Source organism: Heterodontus francisci, chromosome 6 (assembly GCF_036365525.1).
Source record: "Heterodontus francisci isolate sHetFra1 chromosome 6, sHetFra1.hap1, whole genome shotgun sequence".
Classification (NCBI taxonomy): Eukaryota; Metazoa; Chordata; class Chondrichthyes; order Heterodontiformes; family Heterodontidae; genus Heterodontus; species Heterodontus francisci.
This window is the reverse complement of record NC_090376.1, coordinates 117058446-117075312: the sequence shown is the minus strand read 5'-3', so window position 1 is coordinate 117075312 and position 16867 is coordinate 117058446. Positions and strand designations below refer to the sequence as shown.

At 41.3% G+C, this 16867-nt stretch overlaps 1 protein-coding gene across 2 annotated transcripts in view; it reads right to left on the bottom strand.

Moving 5' to 3' along the window:
* tubgcp3 (tubulin gamma complex component 3) overlaps positions 1-16867 on the bottom strand; it is a 131281-nt gene that overhangs the window by 50544 nt on the left and 63870 nt on the right. For both annotated transcript variants that reach the window (XM_068034161.1, XM_068034160.1), the window contains exons 10-12: positions 8181-8313; positions 5592-5758; positions 1471-1581 (exon numbers count right to left, since the gene is read on the bottom strand). In XM_068034161.1, coding sequence (XP_067890262.1) covers positions 1471-1581; positions 5592-5758; positions 8181-8313 — 411 coding nt within the window. The remainder of the gene's footprint in view (positions 1-1470; positions 1582-5591; positions 5759-8180; positions 8314-16867) is intronic.

The following is a 16867-nucleotide window of genomic DNA, read 5'->3' as shown; positions in this document are numbered from 1 at the left end:
AATTCTCTACGATGTCCTGCAGTCATATTTCAGCAAAACAGATACTCATTACCTACATCGAGCACATGGATCTTCTTTAGCCACCAACAAATAATACTTCATAATGTGCGCTCGATGTTGATGTAACCTTTGTTTGTACACAAGTAAAAACAAAGTTTCTGACTGCAGAGCCCTTTAATGAAATGGGCTCTCAACAGTCTACGAGTAGCCACATAACTTTTGTTGGGTTTAGGTTTAATGGCTCATGCAAAAGACAGCATTTCTGACAATGCAACACTCCCTCAGTGCCATCAGTCTGGATGCACCTGGAGGGAAATGTTAACTGATTCAGAGCTCAAAGTGCTACCAACTGAGTCAAACTGAAAATTCAACATCACTTTAGTGAAGGCCTTTTGAGAAATAACACTCAGGAGCAGCTTAAATTGGCGCTGCACAATAAGCATCTCTAGGTGGTTGTGTTATAGCCACATCACAACACAGTTTTTTTTTTTATTATTTATTCATTTACAGGATGTAGGCATCACTGTCAAGGTCAGCATTTATTTTGCATTTCTAATTGCCCTTAAGAACGTGGTGCTGACAACTGTGTGGCTTGCCAGGGTGGTTAAGAATCAACTACATTGCTGTGGGTCTGGAGCAACATTTAGGCCAGACCAGGTAAGGACAGCAGGTTTTCTTCCCTAAAGGACATTAATGAATCAGTTGGATTTTTAAGATAATCCTGTAGTTTTATAGTCATAATTAGTGATATTTGTTTTTTAATTCCAGATTTAATTAGCTGAATTTAAATTCTCCAACTGCCATGGTAGGATTTGAACTCACGTCTCTGGACTATTAGTCCAGGCCTCTAGATTATTAGTCCAGTAACATAACCACTATGTTATCGTACCCACAATTAAATGCCATACAGTGGTTTACAAAATGGACATGGAACCATTCAATTCCAATGGGTGTCGCTTAAATCGGCCTGACTTCAATTTAAATATTTAGAGAAGGATTCAAAAGCAACAGGGGGGGGGAGGGAAGGGAAGGGCCTGGACTTAGATAGCGCCCCAGCATCCTCTGGACAACTCAAAGCTTTGCACAGCCAACAAATTACTTTTGAAGTGCAGTCACTCTTGCTTTGTAAGCAATTTGTAGGCACACAGCAAGGTCCCACAAACATCAACTGAATGAACAACCAGTTGCTGATGCTAATTGAGGGCCAATAATGGCCGGCAGACCAGAAAACTCCCTGATCTCCTTTCAAGTAATACTACAGAATCTTTTATGTTCACCTGAACAAACAGTCGAGGACAAAGCTGAACATTGCCCCCAGTTGGGAGGACAGTAGGGTTTGAAGAGCACGCACCAGCCAGAGATTTATCAGAATTTCATTTACGTAATTTTCCCGCCAATATAACCAATGTGAAAATGTCCAAGTAGAAATAAATCTCTGGCAACAAATTTTAGAACAGTCCGAGAAATCACCTTTCTGGCCTTATCCATTGTGATGAAGGAAGGAATCATTGACTTTCTCAGCGTATATTTGTCATGCCATAGTCTGTCAGTCTTCACCGTTGGATCGGACGCTACAAAAAACTACAAACAACAGTGAGAAAAAGCATGACATACTTTGCAATTATACTATTCTACATACAAGTATAGCAGTGCAACATTCTGTTAACCGCTGATGCTTAAGCACTTTCACAAGCTCGCAATGTTTACTAAAGCTCTAATTGCACAATTATGTTCGACACGCACTCTGTTTAAACCTTTGGTTACATCTTGTTAATTGGTGGAAAATTACACAAGTCAGCAATTTACCAAGATTCAAAATAAACCCCTGGAGAGAAATGCAGCTCAGTTAACCTCATTCCAAAGGCATCATTTCATGTTCTCATTTTAACAGATAAGATAAAGATGGATCTCGATATCTTTCCATCAACGAGGGCTGATAAAAGTCACAACTAGTTTACAGTGATCAGGCAAGGACTCAGGGCTATCGCTGAGCAAGCACAAGACTTCTGACTGCATGGTTTTGTAATTTTGTTCTTTATTTTAATTAATTATTGTTAGACTGTGATTTGCAAAATTATTATACAGTATGCATTAAGTACTACTGTTCACTGTAAATGCCACTGTTACAATTCAATCAACATTTGACTAAAAAATCATTTGAGATCATTCGATTTTACGTTAATGGATTCCAAAAAGCTTGAAAACAAAACACAATGAACTGACAACAATGTAATGGTTTGGTGGCAAAAGGCCAAAGATGAGGCACAACGCTGAAAATAAATCATTTCCAAGTTCGGTAAGAGCACAATTACAGCTGCTGTGATTGGGAGTGGAAGAGGAGGAATCCATTGATTGAGACAGCCACTGGACACCTGCACCTTGTTACGAGTGCTTCCATTTTTTTTGTGAAATAATGAGGATTTGGGTTTTAAAACTGAAAAAAGATTTCATAGATACTGGAACTTTGTTTTTTTTTAAAAAAAAAGGTCAGAAGGTCTTTTGGACTGAGCTTGCAAACAACAGTTACTGGAAGGCACCTGTTTCCAGATGAATACCCAGCAGGGGGCTTTTTTGACTTGGGAAATACGTTTACAGAGAAGTGACAGGTCAAGATTTATAGGGGTCACGAGGCTTGACTCCTGAGATGCTCTTGGTTTCGCGTTGGACAGTGTTCTGAAAAGGAGTTAAAGAATCAAGGACAAACCCCAATTCAGCCTTTTCCAGCGCTTGGAAAAGCCTGCCAGTTTTTCCATCTCTTTGAGAAACAAGTGTAAGAAACTGCCTGAAATCCCCATTGCTACAGTCCTGCCCAAACTGTTCGCCTGAAAAGAACTGTTTGAGGAAGATCCCAATGACAGCCACCTACGCATATTTGGGACGACAAACCAAAATGAAGGACATCTGACAACTTTCCATACTTCTTTTTCTTCAAGGATTAGCAAGTATTTGGCCAAAGTATTCTTTTCCGTCCGCTGTGTTTTGTCATGGATCTCTAAAGTATAAAGCTCTACTTTTTCGGTTAATTGGGTATGCGTATGTGGCTACGGTCAAAAGGGAACTTCCATATTTCAATCGGTGTGCTAATGCTTTGCTTTGTTACTGGTTAAGATTTGTTTTATAATTAACTGATAATTTTGTTGTTTATTAACGATATTGCCCACCTCTTTTGTTCACATATGGCTATAATGTTCTTAACAGGTCAGTTTCAACATCACCCCATATAGGCATTGCAGACCTGTGGCACAGCACAGGCTTTTGTTGCAGCTCCCTATATGCAGACTCTGCACATATATGGAATAGGCAAAGGTCCTGGGACATTACAACCAGCATATTGAGGAGCAGATTTAGGTTCGCACAACTAGCTGTAGATGCAGTTTGCTATTGCAATACAATAGTTGAATATAATTACACAATAGTACAGTTATTCATCAATATCGGCAACCACGTTCTGGAAGTGGTTCAAGAGTTCACTTACCTAAGCTCAACTATCACCAGTAACCTGTCTCTCGATGCAGGAATTAACAAGCGCATGGAAAAGGCATTTGCTGCTATGTCCAGACTGGCCAAGAGAGTGTGGGAAAATGGCTCACTGACACAGAACACAAAAGTCCGAGTGTTTCAAGCCTGTGTCCTCAGTACCTTGCTCTACGGCAGCGAGGCCTGGACAATGTATGTCAGCCAAGAGCGACGTCTCAATTCATTCCATCTTAGCTGCCTCCGGAGAATCCTTGGCAGCAGGTGGCAGGACCGTATCTCCAACGCAGAAGTCCTCAAGGCAGCCAACATCCCCAGCATATACACCCTGAGCCAGCGGCGCTTGAGATGGCTTGGCCATGTGAGCCGCATGGAAGATGGCAGGATCCCCAAGGACACATTGAACAGCGAGCTCGTTACTGGCATCAGACCCACCGGCCATTCATGTCTCCGCTTTAAAGACGTCTGCAAACACGACATGACGTCCTGTGACATTGACCACAAGTTGTGGGAGTCAGTTGGCAGTGATCGCCAGAGCTGGCGAACAGCCATAAAGGCGGGGCTAAAGAGTGGCGAGTCGAAGAGACTTAGCTGTTGGCAGGAAAAAAGACAGAAGCGCAAGGAGAGAGCCAACTGTGTAACAGCCCCGACAACCAATTTTATCTTCCACCTGTGGAAGAGTCTGTCACTCTAGAATTGGCCTTTATAGCCACTCCAGGTGCTGCTTCACAAACCACTGACCACCTCCAGGCGCTTACCCATTGTCTCTCAAGACAAGGAGGCCAAAGAAGAAGTACAGTTATTAGCAATGCCAGAATTCTGTTGTAGTGGTAGCATGACCTTTGTTTAAAAGTTTTAAAGGCTATGAAATTATTTTTCAACTAAAAAAACTGATTACAATAAGATAGTGACTTGTGGATATATATACAGTAATAGTGGGAGTAGATCATTTGCGGATTTTTTTTTTTTTAATCCATTCATGGGATGTGGGCATCACTAGCAAGGCCAGCATTTAATTGCCCATTCCTAATTGCCCTCGAGAAGGCAGTAGTGAGCTGCCTTCATGCCGCTGTAATCTATGTGGTGAAGCTACTCCCACAGTGCTGTTATATAGTGAGTTCTAGAATTTGACCCAGTGACGATCAGCGCCTGCTGCCCTCTTCCTTCTGAGTGGTAGAGATCACTAGGTTTGTACACAGTAACTGCGGGAGCAGACAGTAATTTATGGAATTGTATACATTAAAGTATGATTTTTGTTCTAATTTCAGTAAGTATCAAAGTAAATCACAGAAGACAGGATAATGAAGTGGAAGTATCATTTCCTAATTACTCTGAAAATATTCTAGTCAGTTAATCTTCTCAAACATCCACTTATTCTCAGTCAAACTCCCTCCTTAACAGTATTACACCACATGGACTGCAGTGGTTCAGGAAGGTGGCTCGCCACCATCTTCTCAAGGGAAATTAGGGATAGACAATAAATGCTGGCCTTGTCAGCGACGCTCACATCTCACGAATGAATAAAAAAATCAATACAGTACTAGAATTTACTGAAACTTTGGTAATAAAGTTGAGAGTCTGTTGTAACACTCATTTTGCTGCTAAGAGTTCAATTGATTGATTTTCTTCCCATTCATTACTTAATATTTAAGTTGTCCGTGTTTTACTAATTTATTTGCTTTCCTCCTGAAGTCCAGTCATAATCTGCACCCTTCAAAAAACAGAGGATCATTGTATAAAACTTGAGTGTCAATGTTGCCAAGCCTCCAATTTCCACCACCTGCAGCAGTTTGTTCCTTTACCTCCAGGACATTATGATTACCTTATCTATCACTGCTTTCCCATGATCAGCATCGAAGTGCCAGCATATCCTGTTGGAGAATGAAAAGCTACTTAAGCTGCTGCGATTGGAAGAAAAGAGGAAGGAGGAGACACATCTAACTGAGCTGGGACAGGAAGATGGAAGAGGAAAAACAATGTGCGGGGTGGGGAATTTCTGGCTCATATGGGCCATGAAGCAATTGGTGTTTGGGTGACTGGTGTGGGTTATAAACCACATTCTACCACTCATCTTCAGTGACACCATGGAAGACACACAAATAATGAAAAACATTTACTTCATGGTATGTGTCCTCCAGCTCTCCGTCGTAAATCCAGCGGTAGAGGAAGTTAAGGATGGGGTGCGATACAAGGCTAAGAATGTGTTGCACCAGTGATCTCATGTATGGGTCTCCTGTTTTAGTATAAGCATGGACAGCAGATGCCAATTCTCCACCTTTCCTCCCTGAACAGATCAAAGCAGAAAGATTAATTTAAATTCAAATTACAGCACCCTTTCAAAACTATTTGTAAAAACAAAAAAAACCTAAATTGCTTCAAGCTGTAAAATGTTCGAACCCAGAAAGCGCAATGAGGATAGAACTGGAGCCAAACTTTACACACTTTTATAAGTTTTTATTTACAGAGATAGACATTACGAAACTTGCACTGCTTAACCCAACAACCTTAGTTTCTGTCTATTCCTATTTCTAGGAGCACAAGTGAATCCCCAGTTAATGCCCACCACCTGCATACAATTAAACACAATTAACAAAGAGTTCAAAAAACAGATTAAACTCTTTGGCAGAAAATAAATCTAGCCTCACTTATCTCGCATTTTGAAATGATGGTTACATCTCATCAGAACTCAAGGGAGCACAAATTTGGAAAAGATTGCAGTTCATTGCACCAGTCCCAAAAACCAAGTCCCGCCAATCTTTCACTCTTTCAAAGTTTCTTCACTTATCCTGGCCATTTTTCCAACCACACTGCTTCTACACCATTCCTGGACAGTTCATTCCATACATAAACCCAACCTCTGAACCAAGTACTTCAAAATAAACTGACCGACTCCTCTACACTTCATCCTCTCAGCCCAAGTTGAGGTTCCTTGGTTCTTGAGTTTGTGCCAATCTCAAACATATTATCAGGTTCTATTTATCGATTCCCACACTCCCTTTAATCCATCAATAATCTCGACCCACCCTCACCCTTCTCTTCGCCAGAGTAATCAATCCTGGGATCTTCATCTCCTCACAGCTCAGCCTCCTTCAGTTAAGTATCAATTTGTGACCCTTTCCTGCACAGCCTCCAATGCAGGATATCCTTGTTGTAGTACAGTGGACAGAAGTGCACCCAGTGCTTCAGGTGTTGGGGGTATCAGGGCTCAGAATTTTATTCAATGCTGCAGCTGTGGTTATATCTGTGCCTGACTCATTACTTCCTCCTGGGATCAGTGCTCTATTCATCTGACAATACATCCCAGGATGGTGTTAGCTTTCCTTACTGCTGTTACACACTGCAGTGATGGTGATAGTGAGCATTACACCAACAGTCCAGATCCCTCTCCTGAGTTGTGCCCTGTAGCCCAGAGCCAATTAGATTGTGTTCCCTCCTGTTTATTCCCCATTGCTGGTTTCATTACCCTATCTGTACTAAGCACCATTTGCTGCTCCTCAGCCCAAACCCCCAACCTATCCAGATTCCTCAGACTTCTCTTCTATTTAATGCTCCCCCACCCCAACTTTTAACAGTTTTTGTTTCTGTCTTCAGCCCCAAACTATTTTTGTACATTATAAATACTAATTATCCTGCCATAGAACCACAGAAAAGTTACAGCACAGAAAGAGGCCATTCAACCCACCGTATCTGCACCGGCAGAAAAAACTAGCCGCCCAATCTAATCCCACCTTCCAGCACCTGGTCTGTAGCCTTGCAGGTTACAGCGCTACAGGTGCATGGTCAGGTATCTTTTAAATGAGGGTTTCTGCCTCCATCACTGATCCGGGCAGCGAATTCCAGACACCCACCACCCTCTGGGTGAAAACGTTTCTCATGTCCCCTCTAATCCTTCTACCAATCACCTGAAATACATGACCTCTCCGCTAAGGGAAACTCTGCTAAGTTCCTTCCTGTCTACTCTATCTAGGCCCCTCATAATTTTGCACACCTCAATTAAGTCACCCCTCAGCCTCCTTTGTTCTAAGGAAAACAACCCTAGCCTATCCATTCTTTCCTGATAGCTCCAATTTTCAAGCCCTGGCAACATTTTTGTAAATCTCATTTGTACTCTCTCCAGAGCAATCGTCTTTCCTGTAATGTGGTGACCAGAACTGTACACAATACTCCAGCTATAGCTTAACCAGCGTTTTATACAGTCCCAGCATTACATCCTTGCTTTTGGAAAGGAAAGCCATCGTGACACCCAGTAGTGATCCTTTACCATTTTGATTCAGTTCCATTCACGACCATCCTTTGGCTACTGCAATTTAACTAATTTTAAATCCACCTCAGGAACTTGCCTCCTATGCCATGGGTTCCTACCTTGTGGAATAATCAATAGTATGTCATTGTATCAAAAGCCCAGCTGAAACCTAATGTTCTGTCATCGCAATTAATGAAATATTCACGCGAAGCAGAAAATTCTAATTTTTCACTAACATTAGCAAATTAAAGAAAATATACAGAATGTCCACATCCTATTTGGTTACTTGTAAAATATGCCTGAATGTGCTAAAATCGGGTTTGGTTCCTTGTAAAATCTCTTCTGTGGCTGGTTTTGTCTTCTAGTCGACTTTTGCTTTTACGAAAAGCAAAAGAACATGGAGCATCCTACTTTAATTTGCAATTACAAAACAGTGCAGTAACCTTAAAGCGTCCTGACTGACCTTGGCAATGATCAACAAGTGCTGCAAGTGTCTTGAGTCTCATCTTGGGGTCATATGTCCAAATCAGAAGGCGGCGCAACGTTAGGCTACTTTCCAGTCCCACATTTACACCTTGGTCATCTTCGACTTGTATCTGTGGGTTTTGATTTGAAAGAAAATCACAAATGAACTTCAACTACAAGTATACAAATAACAGGAAACCACAGGGTGAATCACATGGAACGCAAAAATTCAGGAGAATTTATTTACCATGCAGAGTCTTCTCCATGTGTTTACTGAGTTCAGCTGTCAGCAAACGTTAACAAACCCAACTGCATTTTCCCAATGCATCCCAAGAAAACAAACCTAACCATCAGGCAATTATTTCCAATGATCAGTTTCACAACCTCACAATGTCCCTTCTGTCAAACCCAAGATATCGTCCCTGTTCAACTGCTATCTACCGTAAACATGATGCCCAATGTATTTGGTCAGCTTACTTTATCTCTGCTTGTAGCTACTATAAATCTACTACTACTAAACACAACTTCACAGCATCAGGTATTGTCTTTCTTACTCACCACCTGCTGCTCCTCCCTTGGTCCCTTGCCAAAGCTGTCTTTCATAACTTGCAAGATCAGAAAGCCTGCATGGATTTGTAAAGAATAGGACATGTCTGACAAACCTGATTACATTTTTTGAACCAGTAACTGAAGTAGTGGACAGAGGAATATCTATAGATTTTATTTATATGAACTTCCAAAAGGTATTCAGGATGACTACTCATACGAGACTGTAAGCGACAGTTGAAGCTTATATGAAACCGAGGCCAAATTACTGACCTGGAATGGCAGAATAAAAGCAGGGAGAATGGACAGGTACTCTAATTGACAGGATGTGACTAGTCGTGTTCAACAGGGATCTGTACTGAGGCCTCAACTATTCACTATTTATTAACGACTTAGATGATCAGATAGAAAGCCACATATCCAAGTTTTCCAATGACACCAAGCTGGGTGGCATTGTAAGCAGTATAGATGGAACCATAAAATTACAAAGAGATATTGATAGATTAAGCGATTGGGCAAAACTCTGGCAAATGGATTTCAATATAGGCATGAGGCACTTTGGACGTAACAAGGATAGAACAGGGTGTTTTCTAAATGGTGTAAAACTAGGAACAGTGAAGGTCCAAAGAGACTTAGGGGCTCCTGTTCATAGGTCTTTAAAATGGCATGGGCAGGTACAGAAAAATAAATCAAAAATATCTAGAGGACTAGACTATGAAGGGTAGAAGTCATGCTGCAGCTATACAAAGCCCTGGTTAGACCATACCTGCAGTACTGTGAGCAGTTCTGGGCATCACTTTAGGAAGGAAACAGCGGCCTTGAAGATTTACCAGAACGAGACCTGGATTCCAATAATTAAACTACCGGGAGAGATTGCACAAATGTGCTGTATTCTGAAATTTAGACGGCTAAGGGGTGATTTGATCAATGTTTCCAAGATATTAAGGGGAACGGATAGTTTTTCTCTATCTACCCTATTTCCGCTCGTTGGGGAGACTTGGACTAGGGAACATAGTTTAAAAATTAGAGCCAGGCCTTTCAGGAGTGAAGTTAGGAAACACTTCTACACGCAAAGGACGGTAGAAGTTTGGAACTCTCTTCTGCAAATGACAATTGATGCTAAGTCAATTGATAACTTTAAATCTGAGATTGATATATTTCTATTAACCAAAGATATTAAGGGATATGGGGCAAAGGCAAGTATATGGAGTTAGGTCATAAGATCAGCCACTATCTCACTGAATGGCAGAATAGGTTTGAGGGGCTAAATGGTCCACTCCTTTTCTTATGTTCCTGAACCCTTCTTTCCATCCCTTGCCTCTCCTAAGAATACAGATAGCTGCTTTCCTAATGATAAAGATGACCTTTTTTATCCTCCGACTCTAATCTCACTGAAGAAATTTCTTCCCTTGTACAAGCAGTTATACCACAAGTAGAATTCACACAAGTTTATCAGATATAGATTTGGCAAGGGACAGGAAGACAGCACGTCTTTCATTACTTCCTTCATTACTTCCTTGCCAGGTCCTCCATTCACTCGACTCCAACAAGACTCTGACACAGATAGTTTAGCCCACAGCCCTCAAAGACATCCTATGAAGCCCAAGGCATACATGACTTGATCACTGCTCCCAAAGCTGAGAAACCTCTTCCAATGCCTCGCATGCACCCTCCTGGGTGGATACAAGCAAAAGCCTGTTGTCTTTCATGCATGTTTCTCTCTCCTCCCTACAATCTCACTGTTAAAATCAAGGCACTTCATACATGTTTCAACTCATTCTTTTCCAGGACCTCAATTCCCCAAGTTTTTCCTTCCATCCTCTGGTCAGCTTTTAATGTCCAATGAATGTAGCTACGACTTTCTAATTTCCTATTTCCAACCCCGATAGTTTTCTGCAATGAGTTGTAGCATTCATCTTTCATTCTCAATTTAAAAGAAAATCAAATATTCAAATAGATAGGCGAATGAAATTCAATTTGAGTATTAATTGCTACTAGGTTTCATGCCTCCAGATTCATATTTTGGGTTTCTCACAGGGGCTGCATCCAAACCTAATTATACCAACTTCCAGCCATGATTATGTGCCTTGGGACATTTTACTACATTAAAGGCATTATATAAATTCAAAGTTGTTGTTGTTGAAAGACTTGATAAGACAGGTCTCCAAGGATTGAAGATTCAATAATGTAAAAGCACAATATCTCCTGCAAGCTTGGAGCTATTTATTCCCCGTTTTAATCTTTAAGCCTTGCAGCAAGGTTCTTGAGCCACCGATAACATTACAAAACCAAGCGTGGAAGACATCTGTCTATAGCTGCAACCAGAATCGTTAATATACTATTTTAATTTGATAACATGAAAAAGTTAATAGGATCATAATGTGGTCCTTTCAACTTTCAGTTGTCAGCCACAGACTGACCATTACCTTATGAGCAATGATCATGCGCTTGAACCTTAAAAATGCATTTGTGACTTACTGCATCTTGAATCCATTACCATTCTAATAAATATTTGATGTTTCACTTTTACAAGAATTCTCCTGTTATGTGGAGACATTATTCCGCTAGACAAAATGTAATCCTTATCCTCTAAATGCTCTGCAGATAGTAAAAGACCTTCTGCAGGGAGAAGCTGAATAGCAATGAATAGGTACACAAAATAAAAAGGGATCTGGATCGGTTGGGAAGGTGCCGGGTAGCACACATTTAGTGTGGGAAAAATGCATATTACTGATACTAGGGAAAGAAATAAATTGTGGAACTACAAACTAACTGTCTCTGGATGACAGGACGCAGCTCTGGAGAGGAATCTGGGGTATTGGTGGAGAGCTCACTGTCACCAACAACACAATGTGTAGTTTTTAAAAAATAATTCATTCACAGGATGTGGGCGTCACTGGCAAGGCTGCACTTATTGCCCATCCTTAATTGTCATTGAGAAGGTGGTGGCGAGGCCCTGTCTTGACAACTTTGCAAGGCCATTTCATATGGCAGTTAAAAGTCAACCACATTGCTGTGGGTCTGGAGATATATGTAGGCCAGACCGGTAAGGATGGCAGATTCCCTTCCCTAAAGTACATTAGTGAACCAGATTTCTTTTAAACTACAATCCAATAGTTGCACGGTCACCATTACTGATACTAGCTTTTTATTTCAGATTTACTTAGTTGACTGAATTTAAATGCACCAGCTGTTGCGGTGGGACTTGAACTCATATCTACAGATGGTTAGTCCAGACTTCTGGATAACTAGACCAGTAACATAACCACTATACTACCATTCCTTTGCAGCTGCAGTAAGGAAAGCTAACACCATCCTGGGATTTATAGTCAGCAAGCAAGGGCACAGATCCATGAGGCAATAATGACTCTATACTGGCACTGGTATTGCCATACCTGGAGTACTGGATACATTCTGGGCATCATATCACAACAAGGACAGCCAGTCACTGGACACAGTGCAAAAACAGGCAACAAATGGATACTGAGCTTAAGGAATTTGATCTGTAAGGAGAGGAGAGAAAATCCTGGGATTGTTTCCCCTGGGAGAAAGCTCAGTGGAAATACTATTTAAGATTCCCAAGGGATTTACGACCATACGAATTAAAAGCAGAAGTAGACCATTTAGCCTGTCAAGCCTGCTCCGCCATTTAATAAGATCATGGCTGATCTGTTTCTGTCTTGACTTCCACATTCCCATCTACCCCCAATAATCTTTACTACCCTTCCTGAACAAGAATCTATCTACCTCTGCCTTAAAAATATTCAATGACCCCGCCTCCACCACCTTCTGAGGCAGAGAATTCCAAAGTCGCAAAACCCTCAGAGAAATGATTTCTCTTTGTCTCTGTCCTAAAAGGGCGACCCCTAATTTTCAAACAGTGCCCCCTAGTTCTGGACTCACCGACAAGAGGAAACATCCCCCCTGTCAAGACCATTCAGGACCTTATATACTTCAATCAAGTTTCCCCTCACTCTCCTAAATTCCAGTTAAAACAACCACAGTCTGTCCAACCTTTCCTCATAAGACAACCCGCTCATTCCAGGCATCAATCTCGTAAACTTCCTCTGAACTGCCTCCAACATATTTACATCCTTCCTTAAGTAAGGAGATCAAAACTGCACACAGTATTTGAGATGTGGTCTCACCAATGCCCTGTATAACTGAAGCATAACACCCTTACTTTTATTTTCAATTCCTCTCGTAATAAAGAAGAGCATTCCATTAGCCTTCTTTATTACTTGCTGTACCTTTTGAGACTCATGCACTAGAACACCTAGATCCCTCTACACCTCAGAATTCTGTAAGTCGTTCCCCATTTAAGAAATACTCTGCTCTTTTATTCTTCCTGCCAAGTGAACATCTTCACATTTTCCCACATTATACTCCATCTGCCAGATTTTTGCCCACTCACACAACCTATCAGTCTGCAACTTCCTGATGTCCTCTTCACAACATACTTTCCTACCTATCTTTGTATCATCTGCAAATTTAGCTACCATGCCATCGCTCCCCTCATCTAAGCCATTGATATAAATTGTAAAAAGTTGAGGCTCCAGCACAGACCCCTGAGGGACTCTACTCGTCGTCACATCCTGCCAATCAGAAAAGGACCCATTTATGCACACTCTGTTCTCTCCCAGCCAGCCAATTTTCTATCCATGCTAATATGTTACCCCTACACCATGAGCTCCTATTTTGCACAATAACCTTTAATGTGGCACCTTGTCCAATGCCTTCTGGAAAACCAAGTACAGTACGTCAACGGGCTCCCCTTCATCCACAGCACACGTTACTCCTTCAAAGAACTCTAATAAATTGGTTAAACAGGATTTCCCTTTCACAAAACCATGCTGACTATTCCCGATTACCTTGAGATTTTTTTTAAGTGCCCAGCTACAGCCTCCTTAACGATCGATTCTAACACCTTCTCTACGACAGACGTCAAGCTAACTGGCCTATAGTTACCAGCTTTCTGCCTCCCCCCACTTCTTGAATAGAGGGGTTATATTTGCTACTTTCCAGTCTGATGGAACCTTTCCAGAATCTCGCGAATTTTGAAAAATTATCAATGCATCTACTATCTCATTAGTCACCTCTTTTAAGACCCTAGGAAGAAGCCGATCAGGACCCGGGGACTTGTCAGCCCGCAGCTCCATCAATTTGGTCAGTACCGCTTTCCTGGTGATTGTAATTTCACCAAGTTCCTCTCTTCCTTCCACCTCCTAATTTTACAGCTATTACTGGATTTTTTTTTGTATCCACTATAGTGAAGATAGAAGCAAAATATTTGTTCATTTAATCCATTTCCTTATTATCTACTATTAACTCCCCATTCTCACACTCTAGAGGACCAACCCTCACTTTACTTACTCTTTTCCTTTTCAAAAATACCTGTAGAAACTTTTGCTATCCATTTTTACATTTCTAGCTAGCTTCCCCTCATACGCTTATTTCTTTCTCTGGATTACCTTTTAGTTATTCTCACCCGTTCTTGATATTCTGACCAATCATCTGATCTGCCACTCACCTTTGCACAATTATATGCTTTTTCCTTAAGTTTGATGCTTTCCTTAACTTCTTTGGTTAACCAAGGATGGTGGGTCCTCCCCTTAGAATTTGTCTTTATAGTAGGAATATACTTATTGTGAGTATTCTGAAATATCTCCGTGAATGCCTGCTACTGCTTCTCTATTGATCTACCGCCTAGCCTAGCAATCCAGCTCACTTCAACTAGCTCAGTTTTCATGCCCACGTAGTTGCCCTTATTTAAGTTTAAAATACTAGTCTTAGACTCACTCCCCTCTCTTTCAAATTGGATGTAAAATTCAATCATATTGTGGTCGCTGCTACCGAGAGGTGCCTTTACTCTGAGGTCATGAATTAATCCTGTCATGTTACACAATGCCAAGTCTAATATAACCTGCTCTCTGGTTGGTTGCAGAACGTGCTGCTCCAAGAAACTATCTCAAAAGCATTCCACAAACTCCTCTTCGAGACTATTATTACTAATTTGATTTTTCCAGATTATATATAGATTTGGGGCGGCACAGTGGCGCAGTGGTTAGCACCGCAGCCTCACAGCTCCAGGGACCCGGGTTCGATTCCGGGGACTGCCTGTGTGGAGTTTGCAAGTTCTCCCTGTGTCTGCGTGGGTTTTCTCCGGGTTCTCCGGTTTCCTCCCACAAGCCAAAAGACTTGCAGGTTGATAGGTAAATTGGCCATTATAAATTGTCACTAGTATAGGTAGGTGGTAGGGAAATATAGGGACAGGTGGGGATGTTTGGTAGGAATATGGGATTAGTGTAGGATTAGTATAAATGGGTGGTTGATGTTCGGCACAGACTCGGTGGGCCGAAGGGCCTGTTTCAGTGCTGTATCTCTAATCTAATCTAATCTAAATCACCCATGATTATTGCTGTCCATTTATCACAAGCGCCCAATATTTCTTCTTGGATACTTCATCCTACATTGCGGTTACTGTTAGGGGGAGGTGAGACCACTCCCACTAGTGACTTCTTTCCCCTACTATTCCCCATCTCCACCCAAATCAATTCTACATCCTGATCTCTTGAACTATGGTCATCTTTAACTATTGCACCAATGCCATCTTTGATTAACAGTGCTACCCCTCCACCTTTACCTAGCTTCCTATTCTTCTTGAATGTTATATACCTCACAATATTGAGGACCCAATCCTGGTCATCCTGCAGCCATGTCTCCGTAATGGCCATCAGATCGTATTTATTTACTTCAATGTGTGCTATCGGTTCGTCTACTTTGTTATGAATGCTATGTGCGTTAAGATACAGAGCCTTTAGTTTTATCTTTTTATTATCTTTGTAACATCTAATCTTGACTGTTGATGTGTTCTTAGATTTTTTTCTCTCTGTCCTTTCCTGCCATTCTCTGACCTTCATTTCCCAAATTACTATTCTGCTCTCTGCCTTGACTCTACTCTCGATTTGCTACATCTATCCAAGCTTGATCCCTCTCTCCCCTTGTTTAGTTTAAAGCCCTCTCTTCTTCCCTTTGATACATAGATTTTTGTTCGGTAAAATATCAGTCAAGCTCAGTCTTCCTGATTTCATCTCTGAATGGTCTAGCTTTAATGTTTAGGTTCTGCCCTCTTGTTCTTCTTGATTCCCCCAGAGGAAATAGTTTATCTATCGCATCAAATCTCTGTAATTTTAGATACCTTGATTAGAACACCCCTCAATCTTGTAGCAGAAGCCAAGCCTTTAAACCCTGGTGTAATTCTGGTGAATCTGTGCTGCACACCCTCCAGTCAATATAGCGTTCCTGAGGTGCAGTGTCCAGAACTGAATGCAGTACTCCAGATGGGGTCTGACCAAGGTTCTGTACAATTGAAACATCACTTCCTTCACTTTGTATTCCAGCTGTACATCAGAACACTGGTTAAAAATTAGGAAGTTAGGATCAAGAATGTAAATCAGGCAGACAGCTTTACATTCACAAGGAACTACGAATGTGGAATAAGTTACCATGGTAGGCCATTAAAAAGGTTTTTTTTTTTTTGGAGTCTAATGACTGTTTCCTATTTCAAGAAAATCTTCTGCTCTTAACCGAATTTACTTCTGCTTGAAAAACAAGCAGAAGTAACATTGAACTCTGAATTTACATCTGAAACATGAGCCCATCTAGTCTGCAACAGTTTTTGCTTTTATTAAGGAACTACCAGCTTCTCTGCCTCTGCCACTACCGGGCAACTGTGATGCCTCATTTGCTAAATTTATATCCCAATACAGACCTGAGCCACAAAGACTAGCAACTTCCAGGCACAATCCTCAATCTTTGCTAAGTTAGCCTGACTTTACATTGCTTTGGAGCAGTGGAAGGAAACAGCCATAGTTTTCCTCCCCGCCTATCCAGTGACTGCTGGAGGAGAATCTGTGCACGATTCAGCTAGATCGCCCGCTCTCAATTCTAGCCTGATTTACAAAGACCATCTATTTCAGTGAGGTAATGAAGATTGTCAGCAAGAATCGGATCAAACTTCATCCAGCACCTGACCACCACACAGTAGGAATCAGCAATGTCGGGAAAGCAGAAGTATTAATTGGGAGAGAAATAGTGAATGAATACCCTATCTGTTCTTACACAGAATCCAATGGAAAG